Below are 16899 nucleotides of genomic sequence, written 5' to 3' on the forward strand. Positions count from 1 at the left end.
TGATACTGAGGTGGCCTTTAGCTGCAGTATTTGATGCAGCCAGAAAGACATTTTTAACATGTAATTAACACCTGAAAACAGGGAATACTGCTGTGAAAGGGTCTCAGTTTGGGCACTAAAATTATTGGAGTAGGTTTAGGCACAAAATCTACCTTGTTAGACTTAGGATAAGACCATGTTTGCGGTTACCATGACGACAGGCGTACTTAATGTTACGTGTACAACTTTTATAACCTTTTTTTCACAGTACATTAGCCCCAGTCTCCTGGCTCAAAGTCCTGACTTCCATCCATCTAACCTCCTGCAAGTGTGGACATTCTCCATCTTTACGTTACGTCAGCAGCCCGGGGCGACTTATGCAGCCGCGCGCATGAACCTTCTGTATGTGTGTGATTCATCAAGGGGTGGTGACATTTCGCTGGTATCTAACGAAGTGGGAGCAAGACCAGGCCGGTCAGTTGGGGCATTGAAGGCTCAGCTTACCAGACGTGTCTCTCATGAATGTTTGGTGTATGTTCATCGTTGTGTTAACTGGAAGTAACTAGTTTTATTGCGGCGCTCATAATCTACCTAGGACTGGGCCAGGCATTCATTTTAAAAACTGAGAAACTTCTTTACTCACATAGGAACGGCTTTGTCCAAATACACTAGGAGCAGGGGTGCTGTTCCCAGTGGTTGTGGTTTTAATCAAGTAAAGTAGAGAGGGTTTTATTCACTTTTTTTTTTGTTTTTCTTTAGAAAAGTAATCCTTAGTACAGTAAGAGCTCTAATTGTTGAGAGTCCTCTTTTGGTTATATTTAATTTTTTGTTTTGGACAACACCCACCAGCTCCAAACCTTTGTAGCTTTGCCTCACCCATTTCTGTTTTTTTCTATTTCCATTGCCATTTTTATTAATAAATTTGCCATAAACACCTGGTTTTATGTTGCTTCCATTCTTTTTTACGAATGAGGGCTCACCCTGGACTTGCACTCTGGACCTCTCGTTACAAAGCTTCATGCACTTCCAGTAACTATAGCTCCTAGACGTTGGTTGCTCATGACAGTACCATTGTGCAGATAGGACTGTTTTTTGGATGAGGCCTTACAAAGTTTTAAATAAAGGAGGAAATGTGAAAACAAGGACAAATCCAACAAAGAACAAACAGCTAACTTCTAGCTAATTCCGAGCAGGATGGTATGAAAACCGGGCAGTTCGTTTCTCATCATGGTGTCGTCTGTTTTGTTCTTAATCTGCACAATGAGTCACTGAGAGGATGTAGACAAACAGAGTGGCAGAGAGAGAGAAGGGCTCTGTGAAGACTGTATGATAATGACACACATGATAAAGTACATATTGTAGTACATCTGTTTTCTGCGTTGTTTATGATCCTTATGCTAATGCCGTTTCCACTATAATACCATGGGACCTTATCTGAATATACTGATTCAGCACTGCCACATGAACCAGTCACTGAATTGTTTCTGCTGTTTCTGTGTTTTGTGACAGCAATTCATATTTTGTGGCCTGATCATTCTCGCTGGTGTAATGTGAAGCTGTCACGGTGTAAAGAGGAAAGGAAGGAGGAAGGGAGCATTAAGAATAACATGAGGACTATAAATGTATAGAGGGGGAAAGAATTTGAGATAATAAAACAGAGAATCACTGTCAACAAATCTCATTTACTCAGTTTCTTGTTATTATTTTGTTGCTCATGAGAAAGGGTGAAGAACGGACAAAAGGCAGAATAACAAGTAACTTTGAATAGACGTATCCATCCCTCTCCGCAGTCCTGCATCCACCCTCTTTACCCTTATTTTACCCTTGCAGTGTCTTGTTTAAAACTCCCAACCTAAAAAAAAACTCATATTATACACTTTATTTGAAGGGCTGTGCTAAAGACTGACATTACACTGTCATAACCATGTCGTGACACCGGTCATGAGCATAAAAGAGTCTTTATAAACGTTTGACTGTTGTCATTTGGTCAATCATTTTGAATGCAACAGCAGGAATTATTTGAGATGTCTTTGTTATGACAACTTGACATGATCAAACTTACAGAAACTGTTTAGCTTTATGTTTAACATGACATTAAACTGTCACGTGTGGTTGGTTTTGACAGTGGCAGTCGTGAGAGCATTATAAGTGTGTCATGAATATATTCCTTGACCTCAGCTAAAGTGGTACATTTTTGATTTGTCACAAAGATGTCATTAAATGTTATAAGGCTAGTTTGATGACACAGTACATTATTTAGGTGCTTTAGCTTACAGAGTTAGCTGATGGACAGATAGTGGTTAGCTAGTGTACCTGCTGCTAAAGTAAGCTAATGGCTGTCTGCTGTTAATTGTAGCTGATGTTCTCTAGTTAGCTTGGTTAGCTGCTGAGCAAGTGTCATAACATGGTTATGACGGTTTAATGACAGTCTTATGAACACCCCTTCAAATTAAGTGTTACCAAATTAATCAACTCCATGTTAGTGTCTTAAAAGGTGAGGTTGAAGTTTAGAGAATACTCCACTGTAGCTCATGGTAAATGGTAATTTGTCATGGCGATTATTTAAAAATGCTGTGTGCACACCGGTGTTATCTTTTCATTTTGATTTTGAGTTCTAAAAAATGTCCCTAAAATGAAGACAATGAATTATGTAGACCTGTGTGATCATATACAACTGCGGTCACATGCCTTGGGCTACATTAACAGTGGGTGCATGGGCACTGTGAATGGATAATCCTTGTAAACCTAAAGTTGAGTGAATATTGAAGTGCACAAAGTGTTTACTGCACATGTAAGAGAGTTGATGTGCATAGCTGCTTACATGTCTACAGCGTGTACTGTAATCATGTAAATGAGGCACAGTTTGCTCTTCCTGTTCCTTTACATGAATTGCCAGCTGAGAAATTAGTATGGATGAGTGCATTTTCTCCGTGTTGTTTCATAAGCTTCTCCAAGTAACTGATCTACACTTTCTGTTTTAGGTACACTGTCCAAACACCAAATATTGTGTGTGTATTTAAGCAGTAGTTTGCTTTAAGATGTCAGTTTTCATCAATGTAGTTAAACATGTACAAATGATACATACGATAATACGAACTGTCAATCTGATGTTGGTTTTTTAATTTGGAATAATCTAATATCAGATTCTGCAGAGAGACAAGATTTTAGTATTGGAAACGTTCTGGTTTCTGTTTCTGTTTCTGTTTCTGTGGCATGTATGTAAACAGTCAACAGCGAGAGCAAAAAGAGGCAGAATGCACCGGCCGAAATGCAATCTCAGAACCCATCGACAATCTGATGGGTTCTGAGATGATTTATCAATTTACTAATCAGACTGTAAAGAGGGATTGGTATGCAGAAGGGGAAGTCTTAGCTTGGATGTTCTTCATTGAGATATGTGCTGTCTACATCTGGAAGCCCCAAAACATTGGACATTGTCCCCAGAGACTAAAACCATTGTCAGACAATAACTGATGGTTTCTGAGATTCAAGAATTTACCAATTTATAAATCTGATATAAGCAGCTTTGTCATAAATATATATCAAAACTATGTAAAACTTTAAAATAAAGAACTTAAGTGGAATTAAAAGTAGTTTAGAAATCCAATTAATGTAACATTATCGATACTCCATCAGTGTACTTTGCTTGTTGATGAACGTGCTTTCAAAATGCAGTAGTAGTATGTGATTCTTCATTACTACTTTTTAATGACAGCAGTTTTTCCTTTTTCCTTCAGGTCCTCCAGTCATTGTAGGAATGAGCATCAACATAGCAAGCATCGACTCCATCTCAGAAGTAAACATGGTGAGTTACAAACCTCTTTGCTTTATGTTGCATGTTCTATTTTTTTTTTTTTTTTTTTGGTTCTCCATCATTTCACCCTCATACTGTCTTCTCCTTGTCACTGCTAACTAACTCTGGTGTTGCATGCTATGCATGCCATCCAGATGCTAATCTTTCCAGTTCCCACATACCTTCAGGCAACCACCCAACCAACCAACCAGAGGGAGTTATCAGTGCACCAACAAATACATGATCCTGCACTGGCTTCCCAGCCACAAACACTACCAGTTGTGATTGTTGGATGGAACAGCCAAGCCACACCGCTGCGCTGGGGTACCACTGCAGAGTATCTGCAAAAATTTTACACAAACTCCACTGAGTGAAACTTTGGTTTACAAGATGAGTATAAAGACTGACTGGTTGGTTTTTGGGTTTATTTTTGTCTTGAACTGCTGACTGCAAGACAGCACAGATTCCTTTGCTGTGGCACAGGCTTGAGAGCAGACAGGAATGCAGGCTGAGGAGTGAAGAAGGCAATATGGCCGACGTCTGAGTGATGACGTCACTCTGTCTCTTAGCGCTCTCTTTATTTCTCTCAGTGTGACATCGTCACTCACAGTGCAGCTCAGGCCTCCCATATGGTGAGGCAGCTTCTGTTTTGTGTTGTTTTGTGCTTTCTTTCTTTCTGTCTTTCTTCGTGTTTTTATTTATTTATTTCTTTTCTGCCTGTTCAAATCACCCAGCAGACTTTGTTTGAAATTTGCTCATGTTCATTTTTTTAAGATATCTTGGAATTGTGACCTTAGAGTGATGTTTATTAAAAGATGTTGCATGAATTTTAAATTTCATGAGGGGTGAGACACTGAAAAATGTCCCCAGAGGTTAAACAAAAAACAGACAAAATCTCAATGTTTTTAACTACTTGCTGTTTTTGTTGACAGTCAATTGTCAAAAAAGATTTATTTGAAGGTATGTGCATAGGACTGACATGACACCATCATGATCATGAAATGACACTTATATAAACATTAAAGACTGTTTACAAATGTTTATGACTTGTCATTGAGTGTCCGTTTTAATACAAAGTTGACCTTGTTTGGGATGTCTTTGTTATGACAACTTGACATTAAACAATACAACATACACATAAACATGCCATAAACATGCCATAGCAGGCCTATTTAGAATCTTAAAGAAATTATTTAGTTTTGTGTTTTAACATTGCATTAAACTGTCATAAGTGATTGGTTTTGATGTGTTCTGAATAGTACACTCATAGCACCTCATTCACATCATGACAGGTGTCATGTCATGGTTATGACGATGTCATGTCAGTCTTATGCACACCCCTTCAGATAACATGTTACAGAAAGTTTTTTTTTTTTTTTGCCAAACCAATATTTAGTGCCTTTCCACAAATCTACATTTGAAATAGCTCATTTTCAATGACAGATATGATTGAGGGGCTTGAGTGAGCGCCTGTGTTCATCCATTTCTTCACAAGTGATACTTTGAAGTACAAAATTATTTGTATCATTAATTATAAAACAGGATGTTAAATTACTACATATCTTAACATGCATCATGAACAAACACAACTGTGGGTAAACTTGCTATTTTAACTGTCAAAATGATCTGAGTGGAATTACAACTGGCATTACAATTTGTTAAACACACAATATTTAAAATCGCCAGACTGTGCAGGTTGAAAATTAAACCCATGTGTATCTTTCATGGGCCTGGCTGTAGACTACAGTACTTTGGCCAGAGGGCCAATGATGCATTAGCTGTCAGACCATATATCTCCACTCGAGCACTTTTCCAGTTAGATACAGTATTATACAGGAGTACTAGCACAGCTGTATTTGTTGGTTTGCTGCCCATGTCCTATTTTACAAATGCTGAGCAGTTTAGTTTTTCTGATTGTGTAAAAAAGTTAAATAGTTTTCATGGTCTGAGTGCATAGAACTAGTGTTGGTGTAGCAGATACATTTCTTTTATTGCTATTTTAGCCCTATCAGAGTTGCTTATTCCATTAAATGACATTGTGGTAAAGCACTGCATAGGTGGATCTTTATTTTGTTATACTCTATGTTCATGTCAGTTAGGACACAGCAGCTTGTTCTTGTTCCCTACGAATAATTGTTCTGGTACCAAGTTGATGGACAACACCCACTAATTCTGAAACCGTCAACTTTCACCAGGACTGACAAGAAATAATAAGCAAAACAAAGAAGCATTTTTCGCTAATAGTTACCGTGGCTCATGATTTTGTGGTATGACTGAATGTTTTTTTTCCCTCTCTCCAGGACTACACCATCACAATGTATTTCCAGCAGAGTTGGCGAGATAAGCGTTTGGCCTATGGCGAGCTGAAACTGAACCTGACTCTGGACAACCGTGTAGCAGACCAGCTGTGGCTCCCTGACACCTACTTCCTTAATGACAAGAAGTCCTTCCTTCATGGTGTGACAGTAAAAAACCGTATGATCCGACTGCACCCTGACGGCACTGTCTTATACGGGCTGAGGTAAGAACAGGCAGCTCTGCTTTTTGTCTCATAAATGCACAAATACCACTCATTATGTACATTTATTATGTGCATTGACTTCATACACTCTGAATAGCTGGGTTTATGCTTTACATTAGCATTTCTCCTTTCAATATGTAGCTAATCAATACTGTATATATTTTATTGTTTGGTTTCATTTTCACCATTTCAACATGTGTCTACTAGGTGAACCTGAACAACTGGTACCAGCTGCAATATTCAGATAAAGAGATAAAAGATAAAAAAAACAAAAAAAACAAGATTAGATAATTTATGGTTAAAGGAAAAAGAATATATATGGCTGTCAAAGAGTTTTGTACCAAAAAAAAAAGAGCTTTTTAATTCACACAAACTGACAAAGTGCAAAAGTCAGAACTGTTAAGAAAACTGTTTCAGCAGCAGATGATCAGTGTTATTTCTCAGTGCATAACTGCAAGTTTGTACAAAAATAATGTGGGTTAAAGCAATACTGTGTGACTTTATACAGACAAGCTCATACGTTCGTCGTCTTAAAACTAAAATTCAAAAGCTAATAAACAATAAAAGGCTCCATTGCTAAGTTCAATACATTCAGGAGATTTGCTGCTACAGCCTTACTGTACTTGGTCAACAACACAGTAGTTCACTTGCCAGTGACTTCTGACTTATGTTTAACGTTGTGAGACTGTTGGTTAGGATCAGGAAAAGATTGCGCTCTGGGTTAAATAAGTACATTTGTTATGTAATTTAAAGCTATAATATATGACATTTCTACATTAAAATGTCTAAAAATGCTAGACATGTGTTACACATTTTGTTAGTTTGTGTACTTACTGCTTACTCACAACATCATTAAAGTACGTCTTTTGTTATTGTTTAAATGGGAGACAAATCCCTGGCAGCAGAAATTACAATTTGTACATTGAAGTTATGTACAGGAATGATGCTACATAGCATACTAAACTTATCTGTGTAAGTCAACTTTGACTTTTGGTTTCACACGGGACATAAACAACAGCCTCCTGGGTAAAAGTATGGGTGTTTTTGACGCATCTGTCCCACCCAACCTCCTCTGTCTGTGACCTCTGACCTCTTTATACTCATCACCTGACTCCATCCTTTGCTCTCGTCATAATTACTGTGGCTGTTGAGGTTTCCCCTTAAAACGACTGGTAATATTTAACATTATCCTGTAAGTGTTTGCTGCTGATCAGCTTCACATTAAAATATTTTTAGATTCATATCGATATGTGTCCAGTTTGCTCTTGTAAGCCAAAGACAAAACAGGTCAGCTGAAACAGACATTCTTAATGGCCCCTATAGTGTTTATTTTCCTTTTCCCAGTGCATTCTGGGAGTTACCTTGAAAAAAGAGTAGTATGGCATAGAGAAGGGATGGACGGATTTTACTTTTTTTTTTTTATCTACTTTTGGAAAGATTTAATGATGCAAAGACATAAAGCGTGAAAAATGTGTCATCCATGGAGAAGCACAGAGACAGAATGCATGGATGCATCAAAGGACAAAGTAAACACTCAGTTAAATATTAGACCAGAAAAAACTGGAGCACTTAATTGATGGATGAGAAGGAGGGGTGATTGTTGCCAACACAAGAGCGCTGCAGACCCAGAAATACTCACAATAACTATTAATTAGAAGATTGCTGCCTTTATCATCGGCCCCTGTCATGTCGCAGTAATACAAGTGAAAATGTTTTATAACTCGCGATCACATGTGGTGCCAGAAAAACAATGCTGCTGGTATTTTGTCCTGTGGCGGGATGAGTTATGACAGATTTATTTTTGGTACCAATAAACAGACATTAAAGCTTTATTTATAGAGTTAACAGTCTGCAAAGTTCTGAGTGTGACTCACGACAAACAATAACAGTATTTTGGAAGTAGACGGGTGCATTAAATCCAAAATTCACTGACCCCAAAAGGCTTAAAAAAGGTTCAAAATTCTCACCACCTTAATGTCCCAGATCACTGTGACAAACCAGACAATTCAGTCAACAGCACATGTGCACAGAGGGACCCATCTAAAATCCCTTAGGGACGTCTAAAAGTAGGAAAGTGTCCTGAGGTTTGTTCAGACTTGGAATGGATTGTTGCTTTTCTTAACGCAAGTCATTAAAACAAAGTAGTTTGATGGAGGCAAAAGAAGCTGGGAACGTGTTTTGTTCCATGAATAAAAGAAAATGGCAGTGACAGGGTGTAGATCATACGAGGGAATGAATTATTAATGCAATAATCAGTATTCAGAAACTCTGAATTACTGAATTGGTGCTGACACAAAAGGAGATATGATGGCAAAAGTTTTTCTTTTTTCCCTTTTATGGCTCTTCACAAGGTATCAGCACAGTAGAAATGCAACCTCACCGCTGCTGAAGAGCACACTGCAAATATCTGCCTTCAGGTTTGTTCTTTACCCTGTGTGACAGTCACACATGGGCCTGGCAGTGTCCAAGTTCAATGGTGGAGCAGCGCGGCGAAGGGTCCAGAGGATGAATACATCATTTGTAAGAGGAATATCAACAGCTACTGATGGGCCAATCAAATAATCTTCCGTCTTCCCCGTTCTGCTGCCGTTTAACAACCGAACTGAACTGAAGGACCTCATACATCCTAGAAGCAGTGTAGATAGCATCATTAGTAAGAATAACCCATTTGCGTTGATTATGATTTGGCATTAAACATACAGCTCGGATGATTTGACATGGGGTTGTATGAGGTTCTTATCAATGACGCTGGTCAGCACACCCACTGTTAAGAGAAGCAGAGAGGAGAACCAGCATGGAAGCTAAGGAATCTACTGCTGTGGGCAGAGTCATTAAACCATGAAGAGTCATTAAACATGTCAAAAGGTCAAATCAGTATCAGTTTTAAGTGTATCCTATATTTAGAACATTTTCACCACTTAGCTCTTAACTTAACCACGTGTCACCAAACAGCTTTGTCTGACAGGTAACCACTGTTAGATAAGCCGAATAGTACTCTCTCCAAATCAACCAAAATCCATAGGCAAAAGTCATTTTATCGTGCAGGACATGGGGGATTGCTGGTCTACTGCTGCCTTGATCTGCTACTTTGTTTGTGTTGTTGAGTGACTTTGGAGAATCCAAGCTGTCCTGTCCACAATAAAACAGACAAACTAACAGATTGGGGCAGCGGTAGACCAGCAACTGATTTTGCCTATAGAGTTAGGTAGATTTGGAGAGAGCGATATTTGGCTTCTATAAAAGCAGTTTCCCATCAGCAAAAGCTGTCTGACTGCAAAGTAAATCAAAGAAAATTTTCCAAAACACTTAACACTTCAATACTTAAACTGATATTGATTTTTTTTTTAGCTGGAACACTTTTTTTAAGTAGCTGTTTTTTGTTGCTGACCCTGTTCAAAGCAGTACATTGCATGCACTTTGAAAAATAAACTATTTGTTTTTAAATAAAAAAAAAAAATAGTGTCTGGGCTGCCTTAAAATTAATTTGACTGAATATGAGAATTGAGAGTTGAAATTTGTTCTGACTCAAAACCAATACTTTTCAAAAACTTCTCTAGTCAAATAAACTTGATAGTAATTAACTTGTGCAACATGTTGAATAAGATATTAAGTAGAACAAACACTCTCACCCCTCGCTGCTTCTCCTATGGGGGTATATCATGTGGGATATACTGTAAGTATTACACTGATTATCAATAAGTACCTCATACAGCCCCTCTTCAAATAATCAGAACTATGTCTTTAATCAGTTAATTGCACGTAACTTTAATGGTTTTAAATGTGTACTCATATGTGTGCCTGCACCAAATAAAGCAGGTGGAAATAGGATCGGTTTCATGCCAAAATGGTACCAAGATTACACCGCGCCACCTGATCTGAATAAACATTCCCAGCTGCTCCACTCAGCCTTCATACCTCAGCACATCCAGGTTCCCACAAAAGTACCGAATCAGGCACCAGCATAGTAAAATGGACCTGTGCCAGAAGAAAATGGCATTACACCTGCATTTGCACCTCTGCTGGCTTTGTGCCTAAATGAATCAGAAAGCTAAGACTGTTGCTAGGGACACTACAGGAGCATCAGCAATCCCTCCAACATCTCATCTCCAAGCACACCGCACAGGGGTTTACTGTTATCATCACCCACTGCAGTAATGGTAAAAGGCAGATGGCGTCAAGCCCTTGGTTCTGTCCTCCAGACCATTTTTTCAGCAGCGTACAGTAATTAGAAGCAGTGAAATAATCTACATGCCGTGGTGATTTCAGGACCTTTACAAGTCTCGTGCAAGCATGCAATTAAATCGCTTTGTTAAAATGTTTGACTTTGCCCAAGGGTTGTGTGGACATTTATCTTTCAGAACAATCGATGCAACTTCAACAATAGATGCTGTTTTCTCAGTTCAATCCATTTCAAGTTTGACTGCTTCAGGTTTTAGTTGTGTTCAATGCATTTTATCGTAAAGACCGCCTGTTTGAATCAGTCCCCTGTGCTACTCTTGAGCACAGTAAAATGCAAACTGTGGACAATCACATTACACACACTGCTGCACCTGGTGCTGCGCTCTCACCTATCCACTCACTGTGAAATGTGCTGATACTGGTGTTTGTCCTCTTTTTTAGCCTTTATTTACCTTGATTTCTCGTGTTTACAGTGATTGTAATCTGAGCTGATCTGCTTTGATCAACCACTTCTATTTTTGTGTTCGTTTTAAGACCAAGCTGACATTCTCTCTGCTTCACAACTCCGTCCTCATTTATTTACCCACTGATCTCGTGTTGAGCGTTGACTTCTCTGTATCCGCAGTCTCTGTTCTGAGCAGATTGTATCAACTTTTTAGATGCGTCCAAGTCTCACCAGGATTGTGTTATTTTTCCTCAAACAAAGACGTAGATGTATGGAATCAGGATTATTGAAATTGCTGTAATCACATAAAAAATGTACATGCATAATCATTTTAAATGACAGAATTACAAAGAATTATGCATTTCACAACTAACACTAAGAAATTAACACAGACTTAGTTTATAGGTGTCCTCATTGCTGAATTTCATATTTCCAGACCGTGACAGTAGGACTGGTATTGTTTTCGCCTTCTGAATTGTGTGTTTGTCATCATGTGAAAATGTGGTCTTGGAGACAACTACTGTAGCAAGAACTACTATAAAAGTAGTTCTGAGTTTTTTGCCAGGTGTTTATATGTCTGTCTGTCTGTCTGTCTGTCTGTCTGTGGACATAACCGTGAAAGACGGAACTTTACAGGTGAGATCAAATTGAAGGCCGTGTTCAAAGATAGGTGTGATCTGACTCACTGGTACTGAGCACTCTTGTAATTATGTAGTAGTGAGTACTCATAGATCAGAGCATCAGGATGTTGACAGGCTGGTGTGAGTCCATTGCAAGATGGTCTCTAGTTTAATGCATTGATAGAGATTTGGTGCAACAGACAGCACCGTTATCAACGCTGCTTAGTCGAAGTGAGACGTTCCAGCATTCATATCAGTCCCTCCTACACAGATTCATCCCACAGTCCAATGACCAGGCATGGAAATTAACTAAGTGCATTTACCCAATTACTGTACTTAAGTACAATTTTGAGATACATGAGTATTTATACTTCTAATATATATCTGGGGATATATATCCGACAGACATATTATTTTTTCAGATTAAGACTGTGAATATAATATACTAATAAAATACAAATCATTGGTAATGATCAAACTAGTGGTTCCCTCCCATTTTGGCTTGTGATTTTTTTCAGATGTTGCTGATTTGTTAGCAGCTCAGAACAATTTCCCTTCGAAGCTTCTCAGAGGGTTTCATTTAAATAATTGTTTGAGGAGTAAAATGATCAAAAATGTCCACAAAAAAGAGAGAGAAAAAAGAAAAAAAGATCTAAATAATGAAAACATGTGTAACAGAACTTTGTTTTATTTTTTGTCAAACTCCTCAGACTCAGTCAGCTGTTTCAGGGGGGATAAGGGGGATGACACCATCCTTGTTGGCAAAATGATGAGGCTCGTGCAAGTTAGAATCTCTGGCCCCCAACCATGGCTCTGAAATATCAGTAATCTAACTGTACTCTGTGTTGATAAATCCATCGTGCTGACTGTGGTGCTGAAGTAGCAGACGGATTTTGTGACTTTTTCTCAGAGTCATGTCCTTCTGGCCTTCATGAGTCCGTTTGCTAGTCCCAAGTGAATGAAACGAACTATGTGCATCCTCTCTGTTCAAAAATTAACAAATCGCCTACTGTCCAAATCCGTTAATCGTCTCTCTATCCCCAGATTTATCCTGTGACCTGTGACCTGTGGGTCCAACCCCAAGGTTGGGAGCCACTGGACTAAACTACTGAACTGCATATAATGTAGTTAAGATTAGCTCCACCTCAGTCAGTTTCATTAATCAAATGCTGCACACTTATGATTTGATGCATCGGTATAAATAATCTAATAGTGTCTCTGATAGTAGCCATTTTGCTGCAGAACAAATACATTCTGCTAATAATGCATGTTAAATGCAGGACTTTTATTTACAGTTTATACCTTGGTGCACTGGTACTTTTACTTTAGTCAAGGGTCTGAGTACCACTCCCAATGTCAAGTAGATAAAGTAGACTGGAGATAATTGGTCCATAAGATTCTACCCATAATTCATATCCCCTGGAGCAATCATGGATTGTTATGAAAAGTGTTTTTGAAAACTTTGACTAAAATTGTCGTGTCTGTGCACCTGAGATATACTGTAACTAGATTTTAACCTTGTGCTTTATTTTTATGTGGCGAGGAGGGAGGAGGGGTTGCTGGGTCTCCAGACTGCTGAGCGGTGCAGGAGAGCGTTTGGGTGTTGCAAACAAACAAAGTCATTCCAAAACATCAATAAAAGAAGTCGGTGTCAGTAGAAAGTGTCCAGCCGGGTGTGTGTGTGATAGAGCGGGTTTGTCCAACTTGCCAGCGAGTCGAGAGGCTGAATCATCGTTAGCGAACCCACAATCCAGTTTGGTAGTGCACCGGGTCCTGAGAGCATTGAGGGCTTTGTTGAGCTAAGCTTTCGCCAGATGGTGTTTTCTCTCTTCCCATTCCTGTGAATCCGTTCGGTCGTGTTCCTCTGTTTATTAAAGCACGCTGTAGTACTATGATCTTCTTCAGTACCTCACACAGAAGGATACAGGAGTAGACTGTGTAGGTGTCAAAACTATTGCTCACATATCTGAAAGCCTCCCGGTCTGGAGTGCTGAGCCTCTTGGATCCACCTCCAGACTGCTTTTAGTGGTCATGTGATGCTGGCACAATGTCTGGGAAGCCAAGAGTGGTCTATAAAAAGGAGTGGAATCCACCTTTAAAGGAACAGTTCATCCCACAATCAAAAATCTATATTTTTTTCTCTGGTGTGAGTTACAGAGTTTCGGAGATACTGGCTATAGAGATGTCTGCTTGTTCTCAATATGATAGAACTAGATGGCTCTCAGCTTGTGCTGCTCTAAGCAACCCCCCCACCCCACCCCCCAAAAAAAGAAAAAATCAGAACCAGTGTCTCTTTCCAGAAACTATGACCTGGTTACTTAAGATAATCCACAGTCCTCATTGTGAACAGTTTCATGTAGGAATTATTTTCTTCTACTGAACTACACCCAGAAGGAAGAGTGGATCTACTCATGGACAAGAGGCAGGATGTAAACAAAAATAACATCCTCCTCGGCTGAGCTATAACCTCCTGTCCATGTGTAAATGGTGGTGTCTAGCATTGTGTGCCTTGCGTTATGACGAGGAGGCCCAGACCACGGACATCTCTGGAGCTGATCTTCATTTATTTCGGTCAGTCATGATCATATAACTCGCAGGAGACACCCTACATGAGGGGGAACCACAAAAATGAATGCAAGGATACAGACACTAGAGACAGAGTCTCTAATACTCCACAGACTGACTGTGGAGGCCTAAAGGTGCCGGGGTATAACTATTAACAGATGTTGTGCAATTGTTTTACTACATATTACAAATGTATTTAACTCTGCAGTGTAACACATATTACTGCTGAGCAATTGACAAATGAGTATTTGCACACTTCCCTCTGCCTGATGATAGCTGGTAGGTCTAGTTTGGTATAAAGAAAATAGCTCCTACACGAAACTGCTCACAACATTGCTGTTGAGTCAAATTTATTTTTTGTTACAGCAGACATCTCTACAGTCAACATTTCCAAAACTCAACAGCTCATCTAGATAAGGGGGTTTGCAAACTGTACTCTTAAAAGAGCAATTTTTGCCCCCAAAATAGAAAAAAATCTATCTTGAGCAGCAACTATTCTATATTCTATATTGCACTCAGAGTTTTCTTGTTTCAGATTTGGCATCCATGGTTAGCCCAGACAGACTCCAGACTAGTCAATTTAGAGGAAAACTGATCCAATAAAACAAAGGCTATGAAGCACATTTTAGCTGATGAGATATTAAAACATTTATTTCTATTAAGAGTACTACAGATTTCTACAGTAGGGGGGTGTAAGCATTACTCTAGGTCTACAACAATGATAAATTAAAATTAAGATGTAAAAAATAACCATTATTCATTTCCATATAAATTTTTGGCAAAACCACAGGGAGCCTCCAGAGAGGGGCAGAAGAAGGGCTGCTGACCCCTGATCTAGATGGATAAAGAGCACTACAGATAAGAGGAACAATATTTATGTATATGATTGATTTTGGAGTGAACTCTCTTTAATTGTGAATTCAAGTTTCTATTCCCTCGGGCACCGGGCCTACAAGTAAGCTCTTAGTTTCAGTTTGTTTGCCAATGTTTTTGCATTGTGATGACATTAAAGAAGTTATATTTTGCAGCAGTTCAGTGATTTTGGTCTTTACCTCTCAGAGATGATCCTCAAACTCTTCAGAATTTGTATTTTTCTCAGAGTAGTCTAACCATGTTGAAGTGTGAAGTAAACAGAGTGCTGAGTGTGGGACTGCAGTGGCTGCTCAGGTCTGAGGCTGCTGCTGCTGCTGCTGCTGCTGACCATCTCTGGTGGGACTCTTAAGTTGCTGACCTACATCTACTGACATTTCCAAATCCCAGGCCCTCGCCGTGAGCCGTCCCAACTTGTGCCTGCTCAATGATGACTCTCTCCTCACTTGTTAACTGTCACATATAAAGTCAATTTTATTCGTAGTGTGTTTTTTTCCTTTTCTTTCTGCCAAGGGGTAAAGAATTCATTTCTGTCCAATACTGTGAGCCGCCGCCGCCGCTGCTGCTGCTGCTGCTGCTGCTGCTGCTGCTGCTGCTGCTGCTGCCAGGGTTTCACTGCTCCACTCTGCTACCAGGGGTATTGTCTTTTAAGAACAGTAACTGTGTCTTGACAGGATACGTCTTCCTGTTCATGATCACAGAGGACTCAGGACCTCGCTGCAGCTTGAGGTTTTAGGCAGTACATTGTAGGGTCTCTTAGTTTGTTCCATTTTCACTGCATACAGGAAGATCTTATCTTTCTGAGCCTAAGGTTGCTTGGTAGATTTCTAGACAGCTGTAATTAAATGTCATTAAATTTATTATCCAGTTTGTGAGATTTACAGTGATTTATTGGCAGAATATGGTAGAAACGGAATATAATATTCATGTGTTTATATCTACAGAGGACGTGGGTCCGCTTCCACAGAATACACAACCATGTTTCTACAGTAGCCCAGAACAGACAAAGCAAACATTGGCTTTAGAAATGGACCTTTCATATTTTGTGTTAGTTTAGTGGCCACCATAGGTTTTCCTGTACACTCCGAGGGGGCGAGTGCCACTAAACCACAATGGTCCTTTAAAGGCCCTGAAAACGTATTTTCTCAATCAGCCTTTTACAATGAATGATGGAATCCACTGCCAGAGGTTGGACAGTTTTGATTGTTTCACATTAGAGATTTCTTTTTTTCTCTTTGCTCTCCTTACTGGTTTGAAGTGGGCGGAGCTCAGTTGGGAAAAGTTGATGTCACACACTTCTGTGCTCAAATCAGGATTTAGCAACATTTGAATCAAGCAATCAGACAGAGAATCTGAGTGTTAAACCCCTAATAAATCTGAGCTTGAGATGTTTTTTAAGACTTTTATCATTGCTTATTTAGTCATCACGATCAGATATTATGGGGAATTAGTTTAAAGGACCAGTGTGTAGGATTTAGTGGCGTCTAGCAGTGAGCTCACCTCATGTCACTCTCCTTTTCCAAATTCGCCCCAAACGTGAAAGGTGGCATGTTGAGGTGGTAATAATAATAATACATTGGTAAGACATTCACAATACCATCAGAGATGACTACATCACAGACCCAGATAAATTTGCTTTCACTTTCTCATTAAAATGTTTCCGAAATGCATCAATATATTTATATATGCACCTTACCACTGATTTAGTAGAAATGAATGTGGAGGTTTCCATCTTGTTGATAGCAGCCTTTTTGCTGCAGTGGATGCAGTTGGCCATCATTTTCTCTGAGACATATTTAAGTTCAAGTTAGAGTCATCATTTAATAACATAACTTGTGGGGAGCAGGGTAAAAAATGATCCAATCAATTTGGAGACTATTTTACAAACCTGCGCCCAAGAATATTCAACAGGGCAGCATTATATATA

General features: G+C 39.2%; 1 protein-coding gene across 2 annotated transcripts in view; it reads left to right on the top strand.

The window, feature by feature from the left end:
• The window catches only part of gabrb4 (gamma-aminobutyric acid type A receptor subunit beta4), a 77752-nt gene that overhangs the window by 45318 nt on the left and 15535 nt on the right, over window positions 1-16899 (top strand). For both annotated transcript variants that reach the window (XM_084730846.1, XM_084730847.1), the window contains exons 3-4: window positions 3717-3784; window positions 6073-6293. In XM_084730846.1, coding sequence (XP_084586972.1) covers window positions 3717-3784; window positions 6073-6293 — 289 coding nt within the window. The remainder of the gene's footprint in view (window positions 1-3716; window positions 3785-6072; window positions 6294-16899) is intronic.

The sequence above is a fragment of the Lutjanus erythropterus genome, chromosome 11 (genome assembly GCF_056507025.1).
Source record: "Lutjanus erythropterus isolate fLutEry1 chromosome 11, fLutEry1.hap2, whole genome shotgun sequence".
NCBI lineage: Eukaryota > Metazoa > Chordata > Actinopteri > Lutjaniformes > Lutjanidae > Lutjanus > Lutjanus erythropterus.